Here is a 20,662-nt window from a genome sequence, read left to right on the forward strand (position 1 = left end):
GACGGGTACAACTATAAAGTGTTATTATTCATTTTTCATTATGTGGGAGCTCTCTCCTGAAGCCCTTGTACACTTATTTTTAACTTACTTCAGATAACGACAGGTTTTTAAGTCTCTTGGTTACCGTCTCAAAGAATTTTGTTAGCCGACAGTTAAGCTGGACGTCAACAGGGTTGACTCAAAGCTTCACTGCCTGCCTACAGGACCGGATGCCGTAATACCTAAAGAAGGGACGTAACATGGTGCATCTTATATCGTTTAAGTTGGGACAGTTACAAATTACATGAATCATGTCCTCCTTTCCGCTTCTGCATAAACGACAAGTTGGAGTACCTCCTCTCCTTTCCCATGGTGGGACATGGGGTTTAATCGAAATTACCCCAAACGCAGGTTTAGAAACCAATTAGGCAATGGGTTTGCATGTCTTTCGGGGGTCGAGGTGGAGGAGCATGAGGGCATCATCAACACTGTAAAACTCAATCAGGAAAGACACATAAACAGTGGATCAGCTGAGGAGGCCTGAGGTATTCTGCAATGTTTGCCCAAGAGATAAGTGCGAGGTTTGCCACTTCTGGTCATATGAGAGGCTTGTGTAACTCTGAAGGAAAAGATTGACGGTCTAGCTTTGCGAACTCAAGTACTTGAGAGCACAGTACAAGCGTTAATCTCGACACTAGAGAATCATAAGAAGGAAATACAGGCTTTAAACCAGGGAAATAAAGAAATGGGAGAACGGATGGAAATGTTAAGGAACAATGCTAGATTCAATAACATAAGGATTTCAGGAGTGACAGAGGGAGTGGAGGAAAACTACCTCAAATCTTTTGTAGTAGATCTGATTAAGAAGATGTTCCCCTTAGAAGTAACAGGAGAATTCACAGTGATCCTTTCAGTCTAAAGACAAACAGAAGTAAACCGTGGAAAATTTGAGTACATTTCCAGACATACTGTTTAAAACAGAATATACTAGCTTTAGGCCTGAAGACAAAGGATCTGCAGGTGAGGGAGCACAGATTTAAAGTCAAACTCAGACATTATACAGGTGACCTTGGACAGATAATGGGAGTTGGTATGGTGTCCAACAAGTGTAGAATTAGGACTGCAATCCACACAAAGGGGGTGTAAGTCTGGGCACTAGAAGTAGGACTACAGTAAATACACAGGGTACGTCCCGGAGACAACCATTACTGCTGTTTGTCACAGAGGTGGGTATCACTCGTTTGACACCATTTGGTCGGAATCTCCACCCTTAGAGAATAATTTGATTACATTCCATCAAATTAGTTACCAAGTAATGACTATTTAGGGAGAACACAGGGAACATTATTTCATGTGGAATACCCACCAAGTTTTCAACATTAACATAGATACTTAATCCAAATAAATCAGAAAAATTAGGATTCTATAGTTACTCTTAGTCACCCTGCACCAATCTTCTCATTTTGTTGCTGGTGTCTTTCAACACACCTGGGTTGCATTCTTACATCCCCACCTGGTGAAAAAAAGATCTCCGGCAAAGAGCCACCTAAAGGGGCCTGTAGGCGTTGCAGCATCAACCGAATGAGGAGCACTGGGCGATGATGAAGCATGCCACTCTTGGTTGGGTGAGGACCTGTGCTCTAAGGAGTTCACGCTCCCAGTGACTTAGTTGAATCCAGGTATTAAATACATTACCTAGGACCACTATTGGAACAGTATTCTCTATTGGTATTGATATATTTTGGGAGAACGTATACTGAATCTGAATTTCTCCCAGTCCTCCTTTGTCCAAAGAGCTTGACAAAGTAGGCAGAGCTTCTTCTGAGAGGGTATAGTATGTCTGTGACTCAGATACAGCATGACACAGGGATCACAAACAATAATATAAATATCTATTTACATCTTTGTCTGTTGGATATAATAGGTCTATATTTACATGTCGAATCAGTGTAACAACTAGAATAATACACAAAGCAGACACCCCAAAATTATATTCTAACACAAAAATGTGCAAGAAGGGCCAAATTAGGCACAGAGAAAATGTGGTAAGTATGCTGACCGCAAAGCTCATTGTCTATCAAGGTAGCTGCCTGAATGACCTCAGAGGCCTTCAGGCTACTACAAGGAGTAATGGTTAAACTTCAGTCAATGGATGGAAACAATCCATCTTGGATGTATCTTGTGTGCTATGATACACCTGTCCTCTGCCCTAGTCTGCCCCACAGCCTAATGAGAATAGTTCAATGGGTTTGAGCAAGTTCTTGAGTCTGTGCAACCTCTGTACAATGTTTGCTCTATTATGTTAGCATAATGTTCTCCTATTGTAACTATTTGGCAAATTCATGTTTTGCGATTTCTGTCAGGTTATCGGACACGGCTACCCGACATTGCTTCATCAGCCCGAAATGCCTATGTATAGAACTATTTTGGAGACATAGCAATCAATGGACTACACAATATTTCAAATAACCAATGACAAAGACTAACAGAACTTAAGCAGTTAATTATATGATATCTTACTCATGTAACTGCCTATGTAGGAAAATATTTAGCTCTCTTTGCATTAGGTGATATCCAACACATTTTTGTTGAAGCATCATAAACGTCCTTCATTTGCATTGCAGTAACTTGACAGACTCCGGCTAAAAACTCTTGCCCATTTAAACACGGTAATTACTGAAAGGATGACGTTTTCTGATTTTTCTCTCTGATTCGATGACCTACAGTCTTTATATCTCAGACACCTTTTTACATTGACTATTACTTTCATCTCACACGCCTCCATGACCATACTTCATATAGTCAACAATTCTATGTTATTCCCTCTCGAACAGTGCACTAGGTTTAGGCCTGTGTTTTTCAAATATCGATAATATGCATATACAATGCTTAACTGTATTTATTTTGGGGAATTTAGAAAATACATATGCTGTCCTATGCTGTGGTTGGTACTCCCATCAGAGTCCAGATGCAGTGTAGTACAGCACAACACAAATTGAAGAGAAACAAATCAAATAGACACGTGTTAAACAGCAACAACTTTAACATGTTAAGTACAAACATCCCACAACTGAAAAAGTACAATGGGAAGTAGCTCTCTCAGAATTGTTTGACTCAAATTATCTTCTTTATCAATACTTTAGTTTTTTAGCATAAGACTATGTTAGACACTGTACTGTAACATTATAATATGATGCACCTCCAGCAAATATAATGATAAAGCATTTAGCATTAACATAAACTGTATTATTTCCAGGAAACTTTGGAACCTGAAGATGAAAGACCCCAAATCCAAGTAACTACTTTCCCTTTTTTAAGCTGTAAAGCAGGTAGGCTCTGTGTTTCTGAGATAGTTCTTGTGTGCCTTCTTCTCTTTCAGTAAATTAAGTTGTCTTCTTCTCCAGTTTGTTGTTCTAAGTGTGTCATTACATTTGTAACAACAGTCCCTCTTATTCTGTCATTCTATATTGTGTGTCCTGTTTACTTCTCACTCCTCTTCATTTCAGTTCACGTATGTCATTCTTTCTAAAATATTCTTCATCATTCACTCTGAATAAATATTACTTCAAGATCTGCTCAAAGAGATTAAAAAATAAAGATATTTTCTTATTCTTCCATTCTATAATGCAGTCTCCCTTTTGTTTTGTCACTAAAATTCATAATAATCGCTCCATATTGCTCTCTGTATTCTTCCATCATTTCCTCCGCCTAACACTCGTGTTTGTAAACTGCACTTTTGTCATTGTCCAGGCTGAGAGTGATCACCAAGAAGAACATGTTCTGGATTCATAAGGTGAACTGCTCAGGGAGTGAGCCCCACCTGGCAAGCTGCAAGATCCAGCTCTCACCGGGAAAATTCAAACCCGTCTGCAAGACCGGAATGCATGCCATTGTCCGCTGCACTGCAGGACCCCAGTACAGCAGTGGGCATGGAAAGCCTTTTCGTAAAGCCTTCAGGACAGAGGTACTGTGAAGAAAGTAATGTTCAGATTTTACTACAAATTGTAATCATATCCTTTATAACGAGAGCTCTGATCTCTATTGAGAAAAACACCTCAGTGGATTCATCTCACCCAATATGCAGATATCTATTTGTAGAGTAGCCAACCCGGTCAGATACTAGTGTGCTGGCTGTAACTTTCAACCTTTAGAGTCTGATCAAATTGAGTGCCATATTTTGTGTGATATACCAATACCTGTTTGTTTTTATAATTCATCAAAATTATAATCCCCACAATCAGATCCCAAGTATGTCTCTAAATTCGTGGAAATCACTATTTTCTTTCTTGGAAGGCATAGTACTAGTATATTCACCCAAAAACTATTTCATGTAAAACATAATTTTCTTTAAGACGTGGGCCTGAATCCTGGGCTCATGCTTAGGGTGACTCACATAGATAGCTCAAAACTGACGGATGGTAATACTTGATTGAATTGAGTGCCATGTTTTGTGTGATATACCAATACCTCTTTGTTTTTATAATTCATCAAAATTATAATCCCCACAATCAGATCCCAAGTGTGTCTCTAAATTCGTGGAAATCACTATTTTCTTTCTTGGAAGGATAGTACTAGTATATTCACCCAAAAATTATTTCCTGTAAAACATAATTTTCTTTACGACGTGGGCCTGAATCCTGGGCTCATGCTTAGGGTGACTCACATAGATAGCTCAAAACTGACGGATGGTAATACTTGATTGAATCTTAACTGTTGATAATTATATTCAACATTTTCCAGCTCCACTTTACTAGTACATGGATCTTCCCACTATATGCAAATCAGTCATGGCCTTCGTTCAAAATTTCTAGTCCATTTTTTGTTTTTCGTGCTGTATGTTGATGTTGTCTTAATGCACTCTGGAGTGGTCAAAAAGTAATGTATTGGTGCAGTACAACACATCTAAATAATTTGCACAGGCTGTAAGGCCTTAAGAGGTTCATCCCTCGTTTTGTGACCTGGTATTTTATAAGCGGTTAATCTTAGTGATGTACTAAATGCCTGTATTAAATACCTGTACTGGGGAGGCCATGGTACCCAGATCTTGCACATGTCATATGAGCAGATAGAACATGTTTTTTGGAAATTAAGTTTTGCACGAAAATAGTTGCTCAGAGACATTGACCACTGAGCATTTAGCTTCATAATTTTGTCTAAAGGATGTAATTATGATAAGTTTTTGGCTTTCAAGCATAAACACTATCTATGCAGTTAGTTGGGAGGTGTTAAAGCCTGTAAAAGTTGAATTCCTGATCATCCAGATTTAAAAGTGGTTCTGTTTTGTGGTTTAATAAGTGTCTGTTCTGCCATCTCATTGCTGTCTAACCTTACTGTTATTAGGAGCCTTTGGTCAGACTCAGAGCTGGTGCCCAGATTGGAGAGGGAAGGGTAGAAGTACTGAAGAATGGCAGGTGGGGCACCGTATGTGACGACAAATGGAACTTCATCTCTGCCAGTATTGTGTGCCGGGAGCTGGGCTTTGGATCTGCCAAAGAGGTGCTGTTTGGAGCTCAGTTAGGACAAGGTGGGTGTGCAATGACTGACAAGTCTGTCCTTTGCAGCGTTGATAAAAAACAATGTAACAAAACATCATGTTAGGTAAATTGAATGAATATATTCGGGTCTGCATAGTGTAAACCTAGCTACAAATGAGCAGAGGGCCGAAGAAAGACTCTGAGCCCTAAGGTACAATTCAAGATCGTCTACAAGACCGGCAGGCTACCATTGTGTGCAGAGATAGTGCTCTTTGAACTGATGGGTCATCAATTCCTATCAGAAATGTAAGAGGCTAGGGGCTGGTCCCATGCAGATAGGGATATTCTGCTAGATCCTGGTTGTGCAGATGGGGAAGTCCCGCCTTCTGGTCTTCTCTTTCCTGCGCTAATTCATCTTCAGCTTAGTTATGTCCTGGATTGTGATTTGCTTTTGAATAAGCTAGTATGTCTTCAGCAGGTCCCTCTTTCAACTGCCTGCCAAATGGTATGATAATGTACCTGCCTGCTGCTCCTGAATAGTTTCAGGCACAATAAACCTGCATTTACCATGAGAGCATGCAATATGTTTAACATGCTCTGCCTGTACATATATTTTGTTATGGTTGCCTATGTTTTGCCCAACTAGTCTTATTATACCATGCATTTTAAATGTTAAAAATTGAGAATTCCATAGAACTAACTGCAAAAGTAAGTAAATGGGCAAACTATTTTAGGTGATCAGGAACAGTTTATTTTAGTGCGTGCAATCCATTTTCTTACATTGTCATTTTAACCTAAGTTGGATGTGTCTTATGTTCATCGTAATAAACTGATCATGTGGTCCCACACTCTATTCCGGGGTTTGGTAGACCCTTCCTCCAGGCTACCATGACCCACACCCTCCAAAAAGTGAATTGAAACTTAAATTGCCTATTGCCTATTGCCTACTGCCGGGTGTGTTGTGATTCATCAACAATCATCTTTGGTTGAAGGTCTGGGGCCAATCCACATGAGCGAGGTACTGTGCAGTGGCCAAGAGAAGTCCATCACACAGTGCCGCTTCCAGGAGGCCAGTAGGAAGGGTTGTCAGCACGAGGAGGATGCAGCAGTCAGGTGCAACGTTCCACAGATGGGATATCAGAATAAGGTATGTGTATTCAACTGCCGCCAAAGCTGTCTCTATGAAGCATCATATGAAGCATCATAAGATCCATGGTTTTGTCACAACCCTTCAGAGGAATACACATTTTTCCCAGGGTCCTATTAGGGAAGCTGTCCATGCACCACCCCACTTGGTCCCTAGCATTAGGATGTGTAATTGGATTACCCCCCTCCTAATTTCTCTCCAATAACTCCACATTCATGACATATACATTTTCAGAATTATCACGGGGCTTGAGGAGATTTAAAGACCAGCGGGGGAAAAACTCCCCAATTCTACTAATATCTGTCTAAAAAAAGCCCTGGGGTCCAAAGTCAAACTAGGCGAGCATGTGGATAGAAACAACTATGCTGGAAGGGGAGGGGGATCCCTTTTAAGGACAGTTTCCCTCACAGACCAGAGGTGTCATGCTTCATCATAGGGATACCTCCTCGCGTCACGAGACTAGTTGTAACGCAGGCTACAACCCCCTCAATGTGAGGGAGTAGTTCAGGGATGTTTTCAAGCAGGGCGTATTAATAAAACTCAATGTGAGCATCATGTGTGTGGTAGGGAGTGCAGTCTTTAGGAAAAAATGGTTAAAACTCGCTACAAGGTTAGCCAGATAAGGTTTATTATTGCTACCTCGTGCCAGGATTAAAAATAGATAGTGAGTGGTGAACCTGACAACATTAGAGGCAGTTGCACTAGGAAGTGATCAACATGTTTCAGCCTCTACCCCTATGGAAGTGTTGCAGCCTTAATCGGGATCTCTTACCAGCTACTGCTATACATGAGTGAACACAATAGTGAGTGATAACAATACAAAATATGGTTAGAGAAAACGTTGGTGTGTAACACTGAACCAGTGATCCGGCAGTTCAGCAGATTCACCGGTAAAACCTGTGGTGAAACAAAATACAACACACTGCGCAGTTAAAACATGGTAAGGTACAGCATGGTTGAACCACAGCAAAAAGGAACAAATAAACATGTAGTGTACATGATTGTGCAGCAGAGAACTAGTGTGACAGTGCACCCAGTAATTACGTAGTTCTGTGAAACTCACCTACAACAGTCAGGTATTATACTGCATCTGTCCTGGGCTATAAGCCTTAGGTACATACGCCAATTTAACCTATTGAGTAAAGGTTGTGGAGTTAGAGTATGAAAGAGTTATGCTATATAGAGCTAAGACAAGCACATAGTGTGTGAGCAATCATGAACAAAGGGGTAGAGTACGTCAAAATCGGGATAATTAGTCATCTGCCTCAGGGTCCCAACAGAGGGCAGAGACAACTGTCGTGCTCCTTAGCGCAATTGCAAACAAAGAAAATTTGTATGGGGAACAAAAATTAAGAATTATGCCAAGCTTCAAATACACTGTGTCGGGGTGCCAACAGAGGGCAGAGAGAACTGTTGCGCTCCTGAGCGCAATTACAAACAAAGCAAACGTGTAAATTGAACAGAAATCAAACATTTATGCCAAGCTCTAAAACACTGGAGAGCTGGAGTGTGCACATAACAATGTGTGCTTAATCGGAAGAGAGCGTGACTGGTCTGCGGGAGCGAGGACCTTACCTGGGACGCTTAGTTAATTGGTATGCCCCCGAAAAATTAATAAACACAGCGCAACATGCACAAGGGGGTGCCTAGCAACACACGGCAGGAGTACTTGTGGCCGGTGTGCGGTATGAATTCAGACATGCATATAGTCACTTGTAAGCACAAAGAGGTGCCCAGCAACACATGGCAGGACTACACATGGCCAGTGTGTGCGGTATGGACTCTAACACGCATATAGTCGCTTTTAAGCCTCGAAAAATGGTCAAACACACATGGCAGACCGAGGGCTGCCAGCGAGTACTTACTGCTCAACTCGAGCTTGGAAGTGATGTGTGTATGTCCGTCTGACAGGAGGGGACCCTGCTGGCGGATATCGCACTTAAGTAGTAAGCTCGAACTCCAGCTTCAGCTCGGAAACTGCTTCCTGGATGTAGTTCCAGGCATGCTCGGAGTTGTAGTTTCCTGCAGTAAGAACTGAGGAAACAAGGGGTTGGAGCCCGCTAGAGTGAAGCTACAAAAACGGAGGTGAACGCTAAATGTAGCTGCTTCTAAGCATGCTGAGAATAGTGATTAAATTAGGTTAAGACTACGAAAGCAAAGGTCTGTCAGAAATAGTTGATGAGAATTCTACTGAAAATAATCCAGAATTCAGGCAACTATGTGGCACTTCGGCTAAACGTGGAGGATCAGTGTATCAATTAGACATGTGCCCAAATGATGCATATGTAAAGACAATGTACATGGTCAGCGACTAGCTGCCGCCTCCCCCCCAATCCGGCACCCAATACCCAGGAACGTGGACACGAGACGTCTTTACTTTTTGGAAGGCGGGCGCTAGTCGCCCGGCCGTATTTATTAAAGTATGAAATTAAAAAAGGCTTTTAATTGCATAATCAACAATGAATACAAAAATCAGCAGGACATTTAGTTACACAATTCTTATCAACAAGTTTGAGAGCCTGACCTTAACAAAACTCTAATACATGTTGTTTCCTAACTTAGACTAAACATCCTAATCTTGATTTTTGTACATTTCTGGCCATATGGCAGGGTCACTACCGGTGTCAGGTCCTACAAGCTGCGCCTCTCCCATAGATGTGCGCATGCGCAGTGTTACCCCGGGAATTGCCCGGTCTACGCCCTAAACTCCATTTACCCACTAAAGGAGGGCCCTTACTCTGCGCCGGTGGCGTCATGAGTCCACGCGCGCGGGGTGGCTACCAGCCTAAGGAAAGCGTGAACTACTCCTACCCGCGCTCCTTTGCCTATTACCTTGCCCCTGGAGTTCTGGGAGTGGCCCGCAGGCCCCTCCCCCTGGGCGGGAACCTCCATAGGATGATGCCCGCCCCCTCAGACCTCAAAATATGTGCTCACCGATAATGACCTTACCGCATGCCCCATACCTAATAAATACGACGACCTATGGAAAAAAGTCTAAAGGACAGCTACACTGGCTAATAAATAACAGTATCAACGTATAGCTACAAAGGGAAAAAAGGCCTAAAGAGATTTGCATCACATATAATATACTTCATACATCGTTTGCTAAAAGGGGAAAAAATTCCTAAACAAAAGCATCACAATATATACCAACAGTTCCATTATTACTACCCTGTGAGACCTGTGGAGTGTACCTCCCAAACTTACCATTCAGCCAGACGTAAGAAATGCTACAAGACTATTTGTCCAAGGGGATGGTGGGTGGGAAACAAAGAAGCCCCGCACGCGGGGCACACCGTTACAGCGAGGGAGCGTCCAGGGACAAGGGGGTCTCCTGGGCGCTCCCCACCTCTTCTTCCCGAGGGGCCAGGCGGCCCCTCCTATAGCCCGCCCCCCCTGACCCGGACCCACTACCTAGGATCCGGGTCAGGGAGGCCGCCGGCCAATCGGCGGTGGGCCGCGCCCCCCAGGGCACGCCCCCACCGCCGAGTGGCCACCCAAGAGAAAGGGGGGGCGACGGTCGCCGCGCCGCCATGCGTGCGGGGGGGCCGAGGGCCCCCCCTTTTCACATGGTCAGCGACTAGCTGCCGCCTCCCCCCCAATCCGGCACCCAATACCCAGGAACGTGGACACGAGACGTCTTTACTTTTTGGAAGGCGGGCGCTAGTCGCCCGGCCGTATTTATTAAAGTATGAAATTAAAAAAGGCTTTTAATTGCATAATCAACAATGAATACAAAAATCAGCAGGACATTTAGTTACACAATTCTTATCAACAAGTTTGAGAGCCTGACCTTAACAAAACTCTAATACATGTTGTTTCCTAACTTAGACTAAACATCCTAATCTTGATTTTTGTACATTTCTGGCCATATGGCAGGGTCACTACCGGTGTCAGGTCCTACAAGCTGCGCCTCTCCCATAGATGTGCGCATGCGCAGTGTTACCCCGGGAATTGCCCGGTCTACGCCCTAAACTCCATTTACCCACTAAAGGAGGGCCCTTACTCTGCGCCGGTGGCGTCATGAGTCCACGCGCGCGGGGTGGCTACCAGCCTAAGGAAAGCGTGAACTACTCCTACCCGCGCTCCTTTGCCTATTACCTTGCCCCTGGAGTTCTGGGAGTGGCCCGCAGGCCCCTCCCCCTGGGCGGGAACCTCCATAGGAGGATGCCCGCCCCCTCAGACCTCAAAATATGTGCTCACCGATAATGACCTTACCGCCACAGGCCAGCATTGTTAACCGACGATCTGGCCTCCCCCCTCTAGCCCCTACCTAAGGAAACCCTCCTACTTTCAAAACCCTCTAGCCAGGCCCAGATATTGTCAGACCACAAGACATTACCCTCCTCTGTTAAATGAACCCCGTCCTTCAAGTAATACTTGTCGCCCCAGATGCACCCATGAGGTATTGACTGTAACAAGGGGGCTCGAAACAACCTATCCAACCGTGAGTTGATCCTCTTTACCGAGTGATTCAACGCCCTGACCGAATGTCCCCCCCGCCACTGTAGTCGAGGTATGAGTTGTGACCATACTAGTGTGCAACCGGGGCAGGTCCTAGTCATCCAACCCGCCGTTGAGATAATCTCCTCAATCAGAATGCGCCTACCCAGTGTTGCCAAATCATTCTCCCCAAGGTGAAGTATCACCACTGACGGTGGAGATTGCTGGCGTGCTAAAAGCCCCTGGAAGAATCCCCTAAACTCGTGCAGACACAACCCCCCTCTGCCAAAGAACGTGATGTCCAACCCTAGTTGTGCCGCCCTTTTCCTCCTGTCACCTGACTTAAAGACACATTCTGCTCGTTTTACATATGAGTGACCCACAATCCAAACACTGTTCTTCATCGTTTCCTGGGTGCCGCTCCGTGCTGATGTATGTTGCCGGTGCCCGACGACAAATTCCTCCCCTGCGTAACAGGTCTGAGAAACTGTAAGAGAGCGGAAACAAACCAAGCGTGAGCGACATGTAATCATAGCATGTCAATCCGTACATAACGTTTGTAGCATTCTGAGGACCATCTCCCAATTGTCTTCACTCTCTCCACTGGGAGGCCCCCCGCCACCGCCTCAGTTGCTGCCCCAATCCTAAAGGAATGAGAGCCAAACTCTTTAGGGTCAAGACCTGCTTTCCTAATCCCCATCTCTAATACCTTCCTGAATTGATATCTGGTCAAGGGGCTCCCATCGGCGTGACAGAGCAATGCCCTGCCCGCTGAGCCCACCAGCAGTCCGTGCAATAATTCCACGTGCCTCACTGGGCAGCAAGGGTTGGCGGGGGCCCGTTGGAGAACTATGGTGAGGCCCCTAGACTCCTGGTCGGTCTTTGACTTTGGAATAGTTACCCACATGGTGTCTTCCCTTATCGTCACACTAGCCCTTTGCAAGCCGCCCAGTAGGTCTGATTTAGAGCCTGCCACAAGTTCGCTAATTCTCAGCGCCCCATAGAATGCCAAAGAGAATGCTGCCCTAAAAAGGAACACCTCCCACTCCGAGCTACAAACAGTGTCCAGCGTGGCCAGTAAAGCTGTCAGCCGAGCTAATCCTATGGGCTTTCTCTTATCCTTATGATGGCCCTGTATACGGCGCCATCCCCTCAAAGCCTTACGTATCATAAAGGTATTAGTGGGATCCCGGAAGCCCCTGGCCTGAGCGAAGAATGACACCGCTGCCCTATGTCTGTTTGCCGCTGCCACCGAGCGCCCTTCCTTATGCATCCATTCTAAATAGGCTGCAAAGCCATCCTCCTGTGCCCACAGTACTTCCCATTGTTGTCCCAAAAAAGAACGATAAGACAAAAACGCCCCTTCGTAAGCCGTCTTGGTCCTGGGAGCTAGGCTAGCGACCACGAGGTCCTGTAATCTGGGGCACCAATCTGCCAAAGTACTGCTGGGAAGTGCGCTGGCGAGGGGTCTGCTGTAGGAAGATGTTCCCTGAAAACCTGCATTTTGAAGCGAGAGAGGGAGTCAGCTGCATTGTTCAGAACACCTGGGACATGTTTGGCCTTAAAGTTGACATTCAATTTAAGGCACTGCAACACAATTTCTTTGATCAGACGAAGTATGAAAGGACACCGTGCCCCCTGTTGGTTGATACATTCCACCACCGTCATGTTGTCTGACCAAAACACCACTGACTGATTACATAGGTGTTCGGGCCAGACCATCAGTGCCACCCATATTGGGAAAAGTTCCAGGAAGCCAATGTTGCTGGTCAGGCCCCATGTCCTCCATACTCCCGGCCACTGTTGAGCGACCCATCTGTTTCCTAGAATGGCGCCGAAGCCCACACTCCCGGCAGCATCCGTCCACAGGCCCAACTCTGCTGATGTTGTCAGCGGGCCGGGCCAGACTACCCTGCCGTTAAAATCCTCCAGGAATGCCATCCATATAAGCATATCCTGGCGAATCTCAACCGACAGCCGAGTGCGGTGGTGCTTCTCCCTCAGCCCCTTCATTGCCTGCGCAATAGAGCGAGAAAATGGGCGAGCCATGGGGATGATCCTCAGTGCAAAGTTCAATTGCCCTACCACCTCCTGTAATTGCTGCAAAGTGACCTTCTCCTTCCGGAGGCATAACTGTAGCGCTGCCTTGAATTTGTCCACCTTGTCCCTAGGTAATCTAAAACATCCCTCCATTGAGTCAATCTCAATGCCAAGGAATTCTAAGCAGGTGGTCGGGCCAACCGTCTTCCCGGGCGCAAGCGGGACTCCAAAAGCCCGCATGAGCACGCAAAATTCCTGCAATGCCCGTGCACACTCCTGAGATCCCGCTGTACCCAGGAAGAGGAAATCATCTAAATAATGCATGACCCGCTGATGGCCCGTCACTTGTCTCATGGCCCATTCAAGAAAAGAGCTAAACATCTCAAAGTAAGCGCAAGATATAGAACAACCCATAGGCATGCATTTGTCCATGTAGAACATATCCCCAAAAGTGAAACCTAAAAGATGCTGATCCGCTGGGTGGACCGGGAGGAGGCGAAAGGCTGATTCTATGTCTGATTTCGCCATCAGCGCCCCGGGTCCCGTGACCTGTAATAAGTTAACAGCCTGATCAAAAGAGGCGTATTTAACACTACAGATACCCTCGTCAATGGCATCATTCAGTGACGTCCCCTTGGGTGCTGACAGGTTATGGATCAATCTGAACTGTCCTTTCTCTTTTTTGGGGACAACTCCTAAAGGGGAACACACAAAATTGGGTACTGGCACTTCTGAAAAAGGGCCAGCTATCCTGCCCAACGATAGCTCCTTGTCTATTTTGGCGGCCACCACAGCCGGATTATGCTTGACTGACAATTGGTTTCTACAGTGTGCGCTGCCTGTGTATCCCGCGGCCGGGATCCTAAAGCCTTTAGAAAAACCTTCCTGGAGTAGGGTGGCCGATGTGTGGTCCGGGTATCTGTTCAACCATGGAATCATTGCCACCACATCCACTGGAGTGGGAGGGCCCAACCTGTCCATCTTATAGTGGCTTTCCCCTACCCCTCTGACCTGTGTTTCCCTGCTTGGACCTACAGGCAGTTTCTGGATGAGAGGGGTGCCCACAGGAGGAACATGCATGTCTAAACTTACACGCGGCCCTTGTGCAGGTGCGCCTATTAAAATCCCAGCACACCCCTTTTTTCTCTGGCCCACTGGCCCTAAACTTCCCAGGTACCTCACTCGTTTGGGGGGGCCGAAAGGGCTGTTGAGGTTTAGAGAACACCTTGACCGAACCGAACTGGGGGGGAGGTGCAGTATCTGAGAACTGTTTGTGCCACGCCATGGAATCTACAGTGTCCCATGCTAATGTCCTATTAAATTCCAATGCCTTCCTAAAATTGACATCATAGCCTTTCCATGCCTCCCCAGAATACTGTTCACTCCACCCCACAATCCTGCTCGAGTAGCATGCCAATGCTGCCTGTAAATCTGGAGGACGCTCAGCTTTAATAGCAGTGAATACAGCTCATGCTTTCATCCAATTGTTGAGAGTTTCTTCAACCCTGAATCTAGCACACTGCACCCGCCATTCGCTTGGGAGCATCCACTCTTTCAGTGTTTTTACCTGCTCCATTTCCCTATTATCTAACAACAGAGAATAAATATAAACATATTTGTCCGCCCAAATCATCTCTTTCACAGCTAATGACACATGCTGAGCCAAATTCTCACCCCTGGAAGGTAGAACCCCATCCCCCAAGAGCGGCAATGCCACTTCCTTACCAATTGCGGGCACCGTGGGCGGCTGCCCCCTAACTCCGTCCGGCTGTGGAACACTTGTACCTGCGAGGGGAGAAGATACTGGCAGGGCAACACTGTCGGCGACCGTCGCCGATCTGATTTTTTCCACAAACCTCGCCGCCTCTGCTGCATGGTCTGCAGAATTCGGGAAAGCACCCCCTTTTTGGAGCCATGGCATCAAGGCCGTTATCTGGGATACCAATTCAGGGTGCATTGAATCTAGATTACCCCCCGGGACAACCGGTGCCACAGGGGTTATGCCCTGTGGAAATGGCGCTGCTGGCAGGGCGGGAGCCGGGTGTGGCAACCCTGTACCCGGGATTGTGGGCACCGGTGGGGGAGCAGGCCCAGCGTCTACTGGTTGACCTACAGGCACCGGCACCACGGGGTAGGGGGTGTAGGCATAGGTATATGCGGGGGTGGAACGACCGCCGGCGGCACGGAAGGTACCGGCTCTACTGGCCCTGGGGTGGGGGTCGCATCCCTGGGTCTTTTGGACTTAGACTTCCCAGGTGGGGTGATAAAATCCCCCCTTGGCACAGGTGCCACCCTCTTGCGGATAGGCCTACCCGATGGGCCCGGGGCATCCCCATGCCTCTCATTGAACCGTGCTTCCAACTCGTCTACTTTCCCTACCTGCTGTTTAATTTCACTTATCTCACGCATCATGGCCCGCATCATCGCCTCCATGTTGGACCCCCTTTTTCCACCCCGCGGACCTGGCATGATACTACCCCAAACAACCACAGCCTACTCTCTTAATATCACAATCGGTCAACTATGTGTACCTTTCGAGATGGAGGGTCACCAGGGGGCTTTCAGCACCATGCAACGGCGACCGCAACACTAGCGGCTTGTCCGCTTATATAAGGGGTGAGTAAACCTAACGTAGACCCACCCGGCGGCCACCAGGAGCGATGAATGCCAGCCCCCCGTACCCCTCTTACCGACCAGTCAATCCTGCGTAGTCCCGGTGGTATCGGACTGCAATCACGCCCCAAAGCACGTCGCACGATGACCGTCCGTACCTCTCCCCTGTTATTGAATTGCACCAATAATGTCAGGTCAGCTGAGTGAATCTGCGCGGAATAACGTCGTTAGGTGCCTGAAATGGATAAAAGTATTAACACCTGGTGTAGATAATAGCACAACACGCTCTCTGTTAGACCAGCGTAAAAAGGGGGGGGGGCGCCTAAAACACCTAATGAATTAAATTCTTACCAACCCTTGTCCCCTTTTGTTATTTAATGAACAACAGGCATAGAAGCAGTATAAAATTCAATTCACTGTTCCTAAACACTTAAATTACCGAAGCTGTCTCAGTTTACACCAACCCTGAATTGTCAGTAAATTGCGCAATAACACCCACTTATGCCAATAACATTTGTCATATAATAAGCACTCCACTTATCCCTCAAAGTAATGCTGAACAGACATATATTGCAAAAAACGACGTGAGGAATAACCAACTCGCTATTCCTAGCCTATGTGTAGTTTACCCGAAGGGTCTCCCATCCAGGTGCTGCCCTGGTCGACCCTGCTTCGCTTCCTTCGGCAGAACGTGCAAAATTACCTCCAAATCTTATTCCGCTTATTTAAATTAGCCCTCCCCGGCCTGATGTGCCGTTTCAATCGAGTGCGCGCCAAAACTGCTTTTCAACTGAGCGTCAATATCCAGTGTTTACAATGCTAATCCACCTTTTCTCCAGCGCACAATCACCAGTCCGTCAGGAGGTTTAAGTAAGCTATTGCCCAGCCGCTCAAGTATATCACAGCGGCGTATATGCACCCAGCTGTTCTAAAGTAGTCGGCACCGATCTACTCGTTTCTGAACCCCCCACCGCCCCGCACAATACCTTATGGAGCCTCAAGCCGGCCCTTACAACGCTCTCCGCTCTGCACACTTGATGATCGGAAACTCGTGAAGGGCTGATCCCGACGTCCCTCCGCTCACACAATGCGGCAAGCCCCACGTGGCGATCAGCGCGGCTCCACAACCCCCGTACGTCCGAAGCCTGGCACAAATTACAAGTTCCTCCGCATCGATCCTCCAACAACCAGGATCCCCGCCAAACGCTCTCTCCCGCCTGTATTCTTTCCACCTGAAATACAAAAAACAAAACGGTTAAAAAACAAAGAAGCCCCGCACGCGGGGCACACCGTTACAGCGAGGGAGCGTCCAGGGACAAGGGGGTCTCCTGGGCGCTCCCCACCTCTTATTCCCGAGGGGCCAGGCGGCCCCTCCTATAGCCCGCCCCCCCTGACCCGGACCCACTACCTAGGATCCGGGTCAGGGAGGACGCCGGCCAATCGGCGGTGGGCCGCGCCCCCCAGGGCACGCCCCCACCGCCGAGTGGCCACCCAAGAGAAAGGGGGGGCGACGGTCGCCGCGCCGCCATGCGTGCGGGGGGGCCGAGGGCCCCCCCTTTTCATATACACAAGAATCACAGTGGTGCCCTGTGTGTTAAAGGGACGTTTGCCGTAATCATCCAAAGTCAGGTGGTGAATGAGGAGTAACTAAATGGAGTGCCATTTTCATTGGTGTTTTTTAGTGCCACAAGAATAAGAGGGAAGGGAAGGGTAGGTGAGGTGATATGGGTCATAGAAAACCGCCTGATGCAACAGAAGGCGTGTCAATGTCATAGATGCAATGCGGCACCAAGGAGTCACATCGGAATATGCTGAACACCCTGGAAACTGGAAGGAATAGGACAACGACAGCCACGGTATATCATCATTTAACCCAGATTCAGATGTGCCTAATCTGAGCAGCCATCTTTGTTCAATGCACAGCGGTTCTTTTGTGAGGGTAGGTGTTGTCGCATTGAGGTTGGATAGGTCAAGCACTGTCCACCTGAGTGTGTCTGTCTGGTGATTCATTTCTAAGAACTTTTTGGTGAGTTTGGTTGGTTGTTTGGCGCATCTAATAGTGCTCTTGTGTTCCAGGATACATGTGAGCACTTTGCGTGTGGTCATACCCACGTATCTTAAGCCACAAGGACAAGTAATGAGGTATATCATCCTCTCACTATTACAATTGGTGTGGTGTCTGAGTTCCCAAGCTATACCTGTGCCAAAGTCAATGGTCTTAGAAACTGTTGCTTGTGTGCAAATCGCGTACGTCCCTTACGGGAAGTGTCCCTGGACAGATGGAAGGCCCCACAAGGTGTTCTGTCTGTGGGGAGCCACTGGTGGAGGTTGAGTATGTACTAAACTGTCTCTTAAGTTGCGTCCTCATTTAAATGAAAATAAGGGTTTTTCCAAAGTCAGTTGACGTTTGTTCAGGACAGGCACTACCCAGAAGCGCTCGTCAAAAAAAATCGGCAAAACGAGCATTGAACAACAACAGGGATGCCCTGTTGGTCACCAGTTCCAGCAGATTTCCGCAAACGAGATTGGTTTGCATCAACACCTTCAGTTCCCTCTCCAATGAAGTCAAGAAAACGATCAATCAGAACTGGAACATCCTGAATAAAGGTGAACTGACTTTGGAAAAACCCTTATTTACATTCAAATGAGGACGCAACTTAAGAGACGAGGGCTTCTTTTGGGACTGACATACATCTTCTACTCAGTATGTCTGATACACACGATCAATACACAAACTCTTCTCACTATTGTGTCAGAACTGACTATTTCAGGGACCACAGACACCTCCAATGTTCTGAAGAAATGTGGCTAGAAGCCCCAGGCTTAATGAAGTCACGCACACTGAATCACATCTTCTCATTATGTGCCCCCAAGACTCCTTCTTCAGCTCCATATTACATTATTACACTAGACATTTTAAAAGAAAGCACAAACAATAACCCTTGAGATATCTTGAGATATCCCCTTTTCTTTTCACTGGCCTAGCACCGAGTCCAACCATTAATCACACATTCCCTTTATTTCCTAACACCTGTGATGTTATCTTACTGTCCAAACTTTCCCCTACCACCACTTAAACTGTCTCTGTTCTGATGTAGTCTACTAGAACTAGACCTTATTTTTGTTTCCAGTTTGTCCTCCCAAGTCTATGCTGAAAAGAGTTGTGTGCTTCCTCTGTACTATTGTTAAAGTCATTTTAATTGTAATTCTATTGTGTTTACTAACCTTGATGAGATATCAAAGCGCTTTTCGGAGACTAGAACACCACTCAAGAACCCAAAAAGGATTAGTGATGAATTAATATAGGGAATATGTATTAATTTAAGCGGTGAACATGCAAGCCTGTTAGTTGGATTGAATACGATAATGGAGGGATAGAAGAGGGAAGAGTCTAGAAAGTGATTATTGGGAGATCATAGTAGTAAGATGAGGCTTGGGATGAGTAAAAGGAGGGATACATGAGAAAAGAATTTAGAACGGATTGCTTGGGAGATCATAGTAGTAAAATTAGGTTTCGGATGAGCCAAGGAGGGATAGAGGGGGGAAGAGTGTAGAAAGGTTTATTTTGTAGATCATAGTAGTAGAAGGAGATTTGGGATGCGTCAGAGAGTGGGGGTAAAGGATATATTGAGAGAGAGTAGTGCATTGGAGAGAGTCAACTGTGTTTTTTTCCTTCTTCTACAGTAGGAGGAAAGTAATAAATATATAGATATGCAACTACATAGAAAGGGTATACATGTATAAGGAATATGATAATCAAGATTTTAAGTTGTGTTGTACAAACTCAGACTTTTAAGCGTTGCTGTATTTGAAGTTAATGTATTTGGTTTTTTAAATAACTTTTTTTTGTTTTTCCTCAATGTTTCAATAGTGAAGCACTTGTAGATAAAATAGTTATGATGATATTTGCATATTGTGATAGATGAATAAAACAGGGACACATAAGCATCTAATAAAATAACTTATATGAAAACTATGCAGTGACCTATAAACATGTTAAGCATAGAATTATATATGTATAACTCCCACTTCAGCTCCAAAGTCAAAACAGGTCTGACACAGCTCGGATTCACTTCAGGTAAGATTTATTCCACCACCTTGGCACATCATATGTTCTTATTCAAGCGCAGTGCTAAAACACCTGGCAGACGTGTTTCGGCTGAATGCCTTCCTCAATGCCAGCTTTGTATAAAAGAGTTTCTCATCACAGGGGTTTGAAATACTCACTCGTTAACTCCCATTGGAGGATGCTTTGCGGTCAGAGGAAGAGGACAGCAGATTCAAGTTAATACTCAATCTCTGTTAGCTGTCAATACTGTCCCCTCCAACTCGCATGCTTTTATTGTCCCTAAAAGCACAGTGGCGTAGATAGACCTAAGACTGCCGGGGTGGTCCCTGCATTTGAAGAGCGGGGGTGCTGGCGGATTCCTTGGACTGGAGAGCAGGAGATGCTGGTCATTGCCGCCCGAGACGGCTGTCGCCCCCAACCCCTCCCCCTTTGCTACGCCACTGCAGCTACAGGCCTGATTGGTGTGAGGCAAAAATATTTCTGTTGCCTTAGGTCAGATCTATTTATTATGAGAAGTCATGATAAACACATTAGGCTTGACAAATTGACTGCGAAAAGCATTTGTAAAAATCAACATGCATTTAAGGGTGGATTGTTATTTCTCTCTATTGAATCCGCCAAATAGGTATTATATTACACAAAATGTCTTCATACCTTTGTAAGGAATGATTTTGATGTTGGTTACTGCCTCTGACAAACGCTAAAGGGTGAAGAATTGCAATATATTCATTCTTGCTAGCTAGAATCACGTGGAGACTATTAAAACTAGCTCCACATTTAATCCTGCTTTAAGAAGGCATTTTTTTGGCGCAAATGCCTGTAAGCCAATGTTAGGGATTTGCATCAAAATTCAAAGGAGTTTGCGTAGGAACTCGAAAAGTACCACTGATGGTATGC

The 20,662-nt window shown here is 46.0% G+C and overlaps 1 protein-coding gene across 1 annotated transcript in view; it reads left to right on the forward strand.

Annotated features, from left to right (window-relative positions):
• LOXL4 (lysyl oxidase like 4) overlaps window positions 1-20,662 on the forward strand; it is a 231,339-nt gene that overhangs the window by 126,389 nt on the left and 84,288 nt on the right. The window contains exons 5-8 of the mRNA XM_078643561.1: window positions 3,236-3,274; window positions 3,730-3,943; window positions 5,320-5,503; window positions 6,446-6,600. Coding sequence (XP_078499687.1) covers window positions 3,236-3,274; window positions 3,730-3,943; window positions 5,320-5,503; window positions 6,446-6,600 — 592 coding nt within the window. The remainder of the gene's footprint in view (window positions 1-3,235; window positions 3,275-3,729; window positions 3,944-5,319; window positions 5,504-6,445; window positions 6,601-20,662) is intronic.

The sequence above is a fragment of the Lissotriton helveticus genome, chromosome 5_1 (genome assembly GCF_964261635.1).
Source record: "Lissotriton helveticus chromosome 5_1, aLisHel1.1, whole genome shotgun sequence".
NCBI lineage: Eukaryota > Metazoa > Chordata > Amphibia > Caudata > Salamandridae > Lissotriton > Lissotriton helveticus.